The sequence below is a fragment of the Arachis ipaensis genome, chromosome B06, assembly GCF_000816755.2.
Source record: "Arachis ipaensis cultivar K30076 chromosome B06, Araip1.1, whole genome shotgun sequence".
NCBI classification, from domain to species: Eukaryota; Viridiplantae; Streptophyta; class Magnoliopsida; order Fabales; family Fabaceae; genus Arachis; species Arachis ipaensis.
In genome coordinates, this window is record NC_029790.2 from 35,597,305 (window position 1) to 35,610,410 (window position 13,106).

The 13,106-nt window shown below is 32.3% G+C and overlaps 2 protein-coding genes across 3 annotated transcripts; one reads left to right on the top strand and one right to left on the bottom strand.

The window, feature by feature from the left end:
• LOC107646803 lies at positions 6,574 to 7,058 on the top strand. Its single transcript, XM_016350958.1, has 2 exons — positions 6,574 to 6,786; positions 6,873 to 7,058. Exons 1-2 carry the CDS (start codon positions 6,574 to 6,576, stop codon positions 7,056 to 7,058), a joined length of 399 nt encoding a protein of 132 aa, XP_016206444.1.
• LOC107648630 (V-type proton ATPase subunit G) lies at positions 9,216 to 11,297 on the bottom strand (the record flags this gene model as incomplete). 2 transcript variants are annotated; one of them, XM_021104410.1, is given in 5 exon segments in its annotated part: positions 9,216 to 9,577; positions 9,682 to 9,782; positions 10,375 to 10,466; positions 10,753 to 10,812; positions 11,162 to 11,297. In XM_021104410.1, coding segments are annotated over 4 exon segments (342 nt in total). In that variant the 3' UTR covers positions 9,216 to 9,433.

The window sequence follows — 13,106 nt, forward strand, 5'->3', positions numbered from 1 at the left end:
CAGCCTACAGCCTAAAATGACTAAAAGCTGCTTGCCCAGCAAATTTTATACTACTTACATGATCTTTTTATTACTTTACATTTTATTTTATAGGTTATAGATTACATTTTGGACAAAAAGAATCACGTCAAGAGCGAGACAAGACGGACATGGGATTGTAAGGTACTTGCAAATTTGATTTGGATGATGAATAAATTACATGTGAATAATGAAATAAATAATGAGAAAGTATGGAATCAATAGTTTTAGTGTATAATGTGTATAATAAATTTAAAAAAAAAAGATATTTTAAAAATTAAAAATTAAATTTTTAATTAATTATTTAATAATTATTTAAATTTAGATTTTAAACTTTTAAAAATTAAGATTAATAGTTAAATTCATTCATAATACATATAGCTCTTACATCTAAATCCTAATAAAGCCGTCATTCTCTATCTGCTACCTACATCTACTTTGCGCCTTATAGTCCCCTCTCTTTTCATAGTCGGCGGCAATCATCCGGCGATCAAGTAACCCAAACCTCAGTACCGCCATCTCCTTCCGAAGCAGCGCCATCCCGCTTTCGCGGTCAGCGACGTTCTACCCTCCTAGAGCAACGCCGCGCCGCCCCCTTCGCCGTCAGAGCCTCACCGCGAATATAACTCTTTCCTTCCCCTTACGTAACCATGCCGCCGACGCTGTTGCAGACTCCAGCCGATGCCGCCAAAAGCTCAACGATGCCGCTGTTTGAATTAACTGAGTGAGTATGATAGATGTAATGTACGCGTGCTTGAAGACAATATCAAATCAAAGACTCAATTGCTTACTTTTGATTCTCACTCATGTCTCCTCATCTGTTCAAACTTTTTTTTTCTATTTTTTGTTTCTCCAGTTTTATGGTTACATCAAATTATAAGACTCATGTGTCAAATTATACATTTTTCTTTTTTCTTTTCATAAAAATTAAATTGTTAGATGATCATAGTTGTTTCTTCTATTTATTCATCTTCTTCTTCTATTTTAATGGTCAATTTAGAATAGTCATTTTAGTAGGTGCAGATGGTTATTTTAATTTTTATGTAGATGATTATTTTGATTGGATTGGGTTTAGTTATATATAACTAAAATATGTTAGATATTTGATGAGACCATATTTGATGAGATATTTTGGCTTGATTTGAATGGATTTCATCACATAAACTCATACTTAAGCACCAAAATAGCATACTTTTGTGATATCTCCCTAATTTGGACATAAATGTGAAAACATGTGCTTTTGTGCCTAAATTAGTGATTTTAATTCCACTTTTATGCCATTCGATGCCGTGATATGTTTTGTGAGTGATTTCAGGTCATAGAAGCAAGATTGGCTAGCCAAAAGTGGAAGAAAGCATGTACAAGAGAAAACACTTGAAGAAAACAAAGAAAAGCACACACAGACAAGTGTGTGCGCACAAGCATCTGTGCGTACTCATAAGAAGGAATTAGCATGTGTGTGTGCGCATAATCCTTTGTGCGTACGCACAGGAGAACATTCAGCAAAGTGTGCACACGCACACGTCTGTGCGTATGCACAGGTCCCTGCACGTGGTTTCATTAATGAAACACGTGATCCGCGATTTTGGGGCCCTTTGGCCCAGTTTTTGAAGGCTCAATGCTGAATGGGAAGTGCTATATCAAAAGGGAATGAAGACATATTCGAGGAGGCATTATTACAAACATACATTAGGTTTTAGTTTAGTTTTTCTTAGGTAGAAATCATCCTTAGGAGTAGGAGTAGTGTAGATAGCAATTGCTCTCCTAGGATTTTGATTGTAGCATTTTATAGCAAGTTTGATTTTGGATTTTGCTTCTTTAATTGTAAGTACTCTTTAATTCCTCTTTAATTACATCAATTTTGCTTTTATTTCTCTTTGGTTCAAGTATTTTGTTAATATTGCAATTTTGAGTTCTTGAAGTTTTGATTGATGAATTTAGTGTTTTATGCTTGCTTTATGTTTGTTTGGATGTTTATTGTTGATTTTGTGAATAGTTGGTTATAGTTTTCCATTTTTCTTTGCAATTTCTTATGTTTTGGTTTTATGCATACAAAGTGTTTGTGAAAATGTTAACCTTAGAATTTGAGTAGCTTTTAACACCTTGGCTTGGAATTTAAGTTTCTAGGATACTAGAGTCATGATGTCCGACATTTAGTGGTAATTCTTGGGTAGTTAGTTGACTCTTGTGTCCATTGAAGCTAGCTTTTTACCAATTAATTTGGTAAGTTAGCTAGGACTTATGTATCAAGGTCAATTATGCTTGCTTGACCTACTCCTCGATGTTAGGGGTTAACTAAGCGAGATTGACTCATCATAATTACCATAGTTGTGGTTATGACGATGATAGGATTTCTTGGATCATCTTATTCCCAAGTCAAGGCTTTTTATTGCATTTATAGCATTTTCACTAGTTTTGATCTCATTTTCTCATTTTGATCATTCCTTAGTTCTTTGATTTCTTAGTTCTTTTAATCTTTTGTTCTTTGATTTCAAAAACCCTGTTTGTCCTGGTAACCAAGAGAGTGACACTTCAATTGCATTCCTAGGGAGAACGACCCGAGGTTGAAAGACTCTCGATTTATATGTTTTGAACTGGAAAAAATACTAAACTTTGATGTTTGGGATTGAATTGCCGGTTTGGACTATACTTGCAACGAACCATTTATTCTTCTTTTGAGAAATTCTGAATCGGTGTAAAATCCTCTCTCACCAATATTCAATTCATTAGGTATACAGATAAATGGATGATTATTTTTACTAAGGGTGAGTGGCGTGTGACAAACTAAGTAGTGACGATGAAATAGGATAATTATTGATGAAGGTGGGGTGGCCGCGACCGTTGAAAAAGAAAAAAGTATTGAAGTGAAATGTTTTAGTAAATTAGAATTTCAGATGGTTATTTTTTTAAAATAACTAACTGAATTTTTTAAAAATTTAAAATTAGAGAATTTAAAATTTAAAATTTGATGCGAAATATTATTTATTTTTATTGAGCTACATAATAAATTCATTGTGCACATTGTTAAGATTTTTTATTGAATCCCTAGCTAGATTCAATTCTAAAATAAATATTCCACAAGTCAAATACTAGTAGACAAAGATACCACGCGAGCCCATTGTGAGGCGGGCCTGTAACTGATCCCTAACACCTTGTATTTTGGACCAACTCTAATAAATTAAGATTTTAAATTAAAAATTTAAAATTTAAAATTGAGAAATTTAAAATTTAAAATTTGATGTAAAATAATTAAATGAAAATTTTTAAATTTATTATTTATTTTTAGGCTAAATAACCATGTCATTGTACACGTTATCAAGATTTTTCATTAACTCTCTAGGAAAATTCATAAATAATTAATGTTTAATGCGAATGTGAAAATTTAAATGGTGAGTTCTGCCGTGGCTAATATTGTGGAGGCTAAGGGTGGATAAGCTTTGACATATTAATGAGCACAAGACACGTGGCAAAATAGTTTAACACATGAAGATCACCTGCAGCAAGGCCTTCTAGTCTTCTACCTTAAATCCTTAATCGTTTCAATTCGATTGCAAAGCAGGACCTAATCTACATTTGTCTATGGCTACCGTCGAATCAATCCAGAACGGCACCTCCACTCCTCCAGCAATGCCTCCCAGCCACTTGCACCGAAGAATTCCGGCACCGCCAAACAACCCGCCACCACCACCACAAACCCCGTAGCAGCAGCTGCCATCGAATCCATTGCCGTAAAATCCTTAACCTGATGCACTCGAAACTAAGGACTTAAAGCTGCATCAACAGCCAGAACGACCACTACTCCGTCAGAGAAGACACGGCCTGGTTGGCTCGGCCACTGCGTGTTCCGGCTCAACGTGCCGGCGCTCAACATCGGCAGCATATAATTGGGGGGAAGGCAAGCTTATTAGGAAGACATGTGAAGGAACTGGAGCTCCCATTTACGACATTTCCGATCCAATTGAGTCTCTCTCTCCAGAAGAATCTTAGTCATCATGCGTTTGAAATCTTAAACCTTTTTGCCATGTGTCATGTGTCTATTGAGAAATAAAAACTTGTCCACCCTTAACCACTAGGGCTGGCAATGGGTAGGATAGGGTAGGGTTTGGACCCTACCCTAACCCTACCCGCGGGTTTAAAATTCTATTAAAACTCTGTCCTACCCTACCCGCAGGTTGAGAATCTCTCAATCCTAACCCTACCCGCACCCTAAAGTTCTAAACCCTATCCTACCTTACCCTACCCGCAGAAATATCAAATTTTTTAAAAGTAAATATAAAATTCAATTATTTCAAATTTTATACATATTAATAACATAAAAAATAACAAACTAATGCTCTAAATTACTAAATTAACTAACTAGTTTAGTGGTTGTTCACTTATTGTAAGTCATTATATAAGAGAGGTTGTGAGTTTAACTCTTACTTCCTTCACTATATACCTAATTTTTATAAAATATGTGTTATATTTGAGGTGCGGGTAGGGTAGGGTAGGGTACACCCTAAACCCGTACCCTACCCTACCCGAACGGATTGGACCGGGTTGGATACCCGCAAATAGGGTATGAATTGCCAGCCCTATTAACCACCACAATACTAGTCACCAAAAAATACACCTATTTAAATACCTGTTACACCTTATCCCATTACCATCTCTAGGTATAATCTCCTAATTCCCATGGAAGTTCTCAAACTATTGTCCTGCCATTTGTGAGAATATTTCGTTAGCATATTCCGTCAAGGTTAAATAAATAGAAAAATCACTATAAAAAAAACTATTAAAAGGAATTTTTATTCTAAACTATTAAAAAAATCTAATTAAATTAATATTTAGAGAGAATGATTGTTATTTTTTATAAAAAGTTAGTAATTCCTTAATTTATCTTTTTATTAATTTTTTTTATAAATCTTTTTCTGATAACCGCTGTTAAATTGAAAACTCAAATTTCTTCAACTACTAGTTTACCACTACTCTTCAAAATTCTTTTCATTACCTGTGCCGTTGTGCGCAACTTTGTTTCTTGTCACCATTTTACCATTATGTTAGCAATTGGCAATTCCTTTCCTTTTAGCAAAACATAATATTGCTTCGAATTCACCTTTTTAAAAATAGATAAATAAAATTAAATTCGGTTAGTCTAATAGTCAGCTGACTTAGCTTATTAGTCCGCTAATTAAGTGTTAAAATTTGAATTCTGCTTTGTGCATGTAGTAATTCATAGACCAACGTCAAACTTTTAAATAGAATTCTAATGCGCGACAAATTAATCTTTATCTTATCGGATTAAAGAATACCGTAAAAAAAAATAAACAAAAGATTTTATCTGATCTTGTCAATATCATTTTTGAAGACAGGAAAAAAGTAGTTTTGCCATGCATATAATTATAAAATTGACACCTAACACCTAATATTAAGTTGGCTTAAATTTTGTCTTTTCATCCAAAATCTATTAAATTTTAGTTTCATGCCTTATAGTCAACCATAGACAGGGTGACACAGATTCTTTTGATTTTTCATTTTAAAATTCTTTACTCTTACACTTTGTTTGGATTAGGAGAAGATGGAAGGAAAGAAAATATTAAGAAAAAAAAAGGATGAAAATGTGAGTTTTTCATTGTTTGAATGAAAAAGAAAAATAGAGCGAAAAGAAAAAAAAATAATGTGAGACCCATAAAAATATTTTCTTCTCAAAAATGAGATGAAAATGAAGGAAAATGTGTAATAAATGTAAAATTATTAATTTACCCTATGATCAATTAAAAAAAAAAAACAAGGGTATTAATGTAATTTTTTTCTATTATAATTTTTTTCCTCTCACTTTTTTTCTATTCAAATAAAAAAAAATCTTCTCTCTATTTTTTTTCATTCATTTTCTCTTTATCCAAACAACACATAAAACAATCAATTTTTCTTTCTATTTTCTTTTCTCTTATTTTCTTTCTTTTTTTTCCTTCTATTTTCTATTATTCTATCCAAACAAAGTGTTAGATTTTTTTTTTTAATTTTATTCAATTTAGTTTCATGCCTTATAGTATGCTATTTACTTTCATGTAATAAAAAGGGACATCAAGCACTAAATAAGTAACAAATCATTATTTTTCGTGATTCTATTTCATTTCATCTCACAATTACTTTTAACAAAAGTTCTATACTTCTACTCATTTCAAAGTATATGACGTTTAAATTGAAATCGAAACGAGTTAGCTCCAACACCGTGGAGCTTTCTTGACCATGTGTTAGACAGAATGGAGTTTGAAAAAGTATGGTGGAATTGGATTAATAGTTTGCTAGAGTCAACATCAATGTCAATATTAATCAATAGCTCCCTAATAAGGCCATATAAGATGGAAAGAGGCTTATTTCTATTTATGTTGGTTGTGGATGTGTTTAATAGACTGATTGATCGTGCTCTGGGCGTACGTATGGTGGAAGGATTGGAAGTGAGAAAGAAGAAAGTGTTGTTATCGCATCTTGAATTCACGGATGACACGGTTCTTTTTTCCCCATAAACCAGAGGTCGTGAGGAACTACAAAAGAAATTTAATGTGTTTTGGCATGATGTCGGACCTAGAGATAAACTTTGAAAAGTCCACAATTATTCCGATAAATTACGATGAGCAAATGACGCATAGTCTGAAGGTTGCAATGAGATGTAGTGTGGGTTCTCTGTTCATATCGTATCTTGGCATTCCGCTAGGGGCGAATCCAAAAAGAATAAGTACATGGAAGTCGCTGATTAACAAGATTGAGAAGAAGTTAAGTTCATGGAAGGCAAGCTTACTAACTAAGGCATGAAGATTGAATATAATAAAGTTTGTTATTAATAGTCTACCAATATGCTTTTTGAATTTGTTCAGGATGTCAAAGGAGGTGGAGAAGAAGATAATTTCAATGCAATCCTAGTTCTTTTGGGGAAGCAACAAGACAAGAGAGTTATGCCAACTACAAAGTGGAGCACTATACAGAAGCCAAAGAAGCATGGAAGGCTAGGAGTAGGTGACATGGCAATGAAAAATGCTGCAATGCTTTTTAAATGGTGGTAGAGATTTTCAGATGAGAATGAAACATCGTGAAAAAAGGTGACCGATTCATGTTATGATATCAGTGAAAATACATTTGTGGGTGAGTACGAGTGCATGAAGTCTAATTGTCCGTGGAAAGACATGGTTGGCATCGCTAACAAAAATGTAACAATCAAAGATATTTGCAGAGAAAGATGGAAAATGTGTGTTGGAAATAGAAAAAGAATTAAATTCTGGAAGGATATGTGGGTGGACAATAAAATTCTAGAAGATAGGTTTCCAATACTATTTACAATGTCCAGCATAAAGGAAAGTTACATTAGTGAATGTGGTATGTGGATTGGTTACGACTTGGTCTGAAATTTTCAATGGTGGAGGAATTTCATTGAGAGAGAAAAAACACAAGTTATAGAGTTACAAAATATATTGGATAGTGTGTTTCTTTGTGCAGGTTAGAGAGACAAATTGGTATGGTCATATAGTGCAGATGAGAGATATTCTACAAAGTCATTTACTAGTATAGCCACAGGAAAAGTATATGGGTTATTAACAAAGAAGCATGTGTTTGATGATATATGGTGTGCTTGCACTTCCGAAAATAGAAATACTTACATGGTTGTGATTTTGGGGGGAGGGAGGGGGTGGGGAGGGTTAAATACAAAGGATGTCCTACTCAAAAGACACATCATAAGATAAGGCGAAAAAGTGTGTTCTATGCGGTAACAAAACTGAGACGGTAAACCATTTATTTTTGCATTGCAAATATATGACAAAGTTGTGGTGCCTAGCTATGACGTAGGAAAATATATGTTGGATGGATAGTGAGGAGGTAAAAACGTGGTTTGAGAGTTGGATGTGTCAGGATATAGAAAAATAAAAAAAGAAAGAGATGGATAACTTTTTTTTTTTTTTTACTATTGTATGGATTGTTTGGAAAAATAGAAATCAAAGAATTTTTAAAGATAGGATCGTTATTTGGATTAGTGGGTGGGAGCAAGTTAAAACTTTGGTAATAAATTGGAGTGTTAGAGAGAAGAAGGCTAAAAATATAACATTGTTAAGTGAAGAGGAGATTGATGAGAGATAGATGTTAGAAAATAGATATGGTGGCAATGTATAGTGCATTAACCTGAAATAAATATGTATGCTATTGGAAGATACTTGATAACTAGTAATGGTGAGATAACATGCTTCATGGGTAATACTACAAATGAGAGAAGCGATGGGGATGCGGTGCTTCAAGGAGTAAAAGAGGCGATGGAATTCTTATTGGAGAAAGTGGATATTGTGAAAGAGGAGATAGATACAACTGATTTTGTGTTGCAATAAAATTGTTCATTGGATTAGGGAGAAAAATACACTAATTGGAAGCATAAATTCATAAAAAATAAAACTAAAAACATGGATTATTTATTTCAAAATGTGCAGGTTGAATTTAAATAAGAGAATAAATTTATGGCAAAAAATCAATGGATGCAAATTGCACAGACAAAGAAGTCCAATTAGGTGATATAAAATCAAGGATTCAATACTTAATATGTTTACTATCATGTTGGTTTTACTTACTGTTTCAAATTTTGAGATTTTGATGTATATCCTGTGGGTTAGCTTATAAAAACTAGTTATCCTTAATGACATTGCGAAAGGAATAATTAGTGAAATATACGTTGCCTTTCTCTATATTTGGGTGAGTTTGCAGCGAACCATCTAATAAAAACATCGTGTATTTGATTCACACCTTACCTTAGCATATGACTACAGTTCCTTTACTTTGTGAACGACTATAGAATATCATATAACAGACTAAAATACCATTTAAATTCATAAAAGTTCAGAATATTAATAAATTTATCTATAAATAAACAACATTAACTTTGTATTCATAAAATGCAAAAAACTGTTATTTTTTCAGAGGTTCGAAATTCTGAAAAAACTACCCATAAATAAAATTAAAATTTGACATCATTTGTCACGTAAAAACAATTTCTCGCAGTTACAAAATTAGTTAAATTTGTGAATATTTTAAAATTTCATAGTTAAAAATGATTGTTTACTCTATAAAAAATAATTTCGAATTTCAACCTCCCTTCCATATTTTCCATTCAAGCTCCTCACTCTATTTCAAAACCAAGATTCTACACTACCAAAGTGATCCTCATAAACCTGTTGAAACTTGAATGGTGATACCAATAGAAAAGGTCTACTAAATCTATTCTGTTTATTATAGCAAATATGAACTTATTTTGCATACATAGCATTGAGGTACCTACCATAGTACCCAAAACAGGAATCTTATCCACCCAAGACAAACTAAAATCAACAATCACACCGTCATAATATCCGGCATATACATACACCAGGAATTTGCGGCAACAATGAATGTATCATCAAGGATTCTAATTTTTCACAGTTGTTACATAACTGAGGAGCATGCTGACAACATCCCCCGATATTCTTGAAGACTCGGATTTCAGGTGATGGATCTTTGACTCAGTTTCTTGCTCAAGTCGCTTGACATTAGCACCAGAATCTCCACTACTCTGCATTCATAAGAAAGAATGCACACACAGATTTAGAACAAGACAATGAGGTAACCTAACATCGGCATTTCTAATTGAAATCACACTCCCTTTCAAACACATACCTCTGAAACTTTCTTCTGAAACTGGTACTCAAGCTGAGCTCGATGTTCAGCAATCTCCTTTTCAGCCTCATCTTTGGCCTGTTTCAGCCTAGCCAGTTTTTCTAATAGCAGAGATCCAGAGTATTTATCAGTGTCGAAATAAAGATATTTGACATAAATCACTAAACTCATAGGAGTAACAATAAAAAACAGTTAAAGAGAGGGTGGAGTGAGGACACAACAAAACCATTCCCATCATAAAATCAAGGACTCATCTTTCCATGTGAAATAAAAAGACCAATGCAAAAAGAATAGGATAATTGCATTGGCCTTCCTTGAGGTAGAGGTTGCGTAGTATCGTACAATACCCCTCAACTTGTAAAACTATACAACAACCTCTCTTGAGATTCAAGTTAGATAACACTCGTTACTCGTGTATTTTATAAAATGCGAAGCTAACTCCCCTTTTATACATTACACTGGCATCTCCTCCGGGGAGGTCATAGGTATGACAAAATCAAGGGGTATTTATTGCATTGTTTATAAGATCGGTGTAATTTACCCGAAAGAATAAATTGGTGAAGAAAACTATCTTTGGATAAGATGACATGGTAGGATTTTTCAAGTTTAAAATACATTAAAGAACCAAGATTCAGATGGCAAACCAAAAAATGAGGAAATTAAAATGAAAACAACAAGGAATAGCAGCTATACCATTCTTTGCAGCATTCACAATCTGCTGTGCTTCTTGTTCAGCAGCCAACAGCTGTTGAATTCCGCCTTGACCCCTGCTACTGGATGCCATTCTGTGATGAAACCAAATCGCAACTATCAAACTAAGGCTCAATAGAACAATTACAAGGTAGAAACAAATAAAAAAAGTCCTTTAGCAACATAAAACAAATTCTTCTGCAAAAGCTAGCCAAAATAGAACAAGAAGAATAACAATGCGCAAATAAATTTTAAGCTTAAACAATAAGACATTTAACTCAAATATATTAGGTAACCCACTAATTAATGATCTTCTAGGAGAAAATGAAAGGCACAACAAAGGGAGCAACAGTACGTTAATTGCTGATCATCAATTTCAACCTCATAGCAATGTGTGCACCCGAACCCCTTGAAATAGCCGATGTGGGTCCAATTTCGCAACTGAAACAACCACTTGAAAATAATATTTGAGCATCAAATTCATTGTGTTCTGTCACTACCACCAACACCCTAATAAACTATTACTATTAGACTTCCAAACAAATTATCAGCACAATCCCCTTACTTATCCTATACAACGACCGATATGTACCGATCACAAAAAAACAGAAAAGAAAGTTAAGCAATTAGATTTAAGAATTGAAGTCTGAATATGTGTAAGCGAAACCGAGGGGAAAAACAAGTAAAAATGGAGATTAAGAAAATGAAATTGGTGAGAATAGATTATTGGGGATGGAATTTCCCATAGAGAGCGTAGATCTGGTGTGTACGAGAGAGAGAAGGAACGTACACGGCAGGAACTGAGTACGGCAAGGCGGCAAGCACGGAGGACGTCAAGGAGGCGAGAACAGAGGACCACGGACTGACGGTGGGAACCGAAACGAGGACGGCGATGTGGCAGGAACTGAGTACGACTGGCGGCGAGATGTTAAAAGTATTAAAAATAATTAGTATTTGTCTTCACTAATTTGGATTGATTGAGTGGTCATTTCACTCGTCTACCAAAGTAAGTATTAGAGTTTCGAATCCCATTTTGTGTATGTAACAATTCATTGGCTAGCCGCAGACCCTTAATAAATAGAGCTTCAATCCATGGAGGATTAGTTCTCGACCTGTCGAGTTGGAAAATACAGTGAAAGAAAATAGTATTTGTCTTGAAAGTAGAACAATTTGAAATTTAATTGTGACAGTTTTATTTATTGGTATCATATTCATTCAGGAAGTCAAACAATATGATCAACGTTATTGGTTAAAATTTTATATTTTATGACATGATTTTCAAGCTTCTAAACTTATAAACTTATGTCGTTACAAAAACTATTAGATTGATTAATATTTTTGTTCATATTATCAAAACACCGTAGTTGAGTATATTAATTTGTGTAAAAAAAACTATAATAATTTTTGTTATTCAATATATAATTTATTCTATTAATTATTATTCCTAGATTGGAATATATTTTTTTTCTATTTTTATATTATTTTATCTGACAATAATTACCATTAAAGAAAAAATGAATGACTATATTATTTTATAATATGATGTACAAATAATTTTTTATTTCAAAATTAATTCTGGTTAGTGAAAAAATTCAAAATTGATTAATAACTCGCCTTTTTTAAAATTTTAATAACAAAAACAAAATTAGTTACCTGCAAAATATTCAGCATTTTTTTTTAAATAAAAATAGGAAATAATATATTTATAAATAAATAAAAATTATTATTAAAAATTGAATATCCAGATAAAACAAAAATAAATTATAACTTGTAAAAATAATTTATAAAATTTGTTACACAAATATTAAAATGTATGAACTGTCGTGATGTCACTAACACAAATACAAATCAAACAATATAAACAAATGTATAAAAGTAGAAATAAAATCTTCAAACTCAATTAATGAAACAATAAATAAAAATTTTGTTATTTATCTAGTAAACGCGGTAGTAAATACTCGACAAAATGAAATCATATTTTTATAAATATATTTACAGACAACTAAAAAATTAAAAACAAACACACTAAACAATATAGAGTATCAATGGTAAAATATAACCTAAAAAAGTCACTTAAATTAAAAAAGAACATGCATGTGATGAGTTATAATAAATTTATATATGAAGAGTAAAAATAAAATAAAAAATTTAAAATAAAATAAAGAGAACAATTAAAAAAAATAAAAAAAGGTAAAACAAATAATGTGTGAAATAAATAAAAAATGTATTATAATAGAAGATTAATATAATCAATAAATATAAAAGATAAAAGAGAAAAATTAAAATACGATCTCATTAAACAAATTTCAAGAAAAAAATTTTGAAGAAGAACCTATTAATCAACTTTTATAAAAATATTATAACAAATTTAAAATGAATCAGTAATTTATATTCACATGGATTTAACGAGTCCCTTGAAGAGGGTACCTAAGTCTCCATCCCAGTCTATTTCACGTGAACAGGTCTTCACCTGTAAAAATTTTACTGATCCCCATTTAATCCCAGATTGGTTAGTCTTTTTTATTATTCCAATTGTTAACATTTGTTGGTTCGTGACGTGAAATTACTCTAGCTACTTAGTAAATTCCTACATAACTAAAGTTCAAGCTATATCATTCTCATAAAATAGTAACACCCTTAAAAACTATTAATCAAAATACATAAAAAAAATATATAAAACAAAATCATAGAAAATTTTGGCAAAAGAAAAAAATTACAAAGATTATAATGGAAGT

Bases quoted from the DNA above. Each gene is read 5' to 3' on its own strand.
- LOC107646803 (XM_016350958.1), top strand. From the start codon at position 6,574: ATGTCGGACCTAGAGATAAACTTTGAAAAGTCCACAATTATTCCGATA. The intron at 6,787-6,872 runs GCAAGCTTACTA...GAATTTGTTCAG, and splicing joins AGAAGTTAAGTTCATGGAAG to GATGTCAAAGGAGGTGGAGA.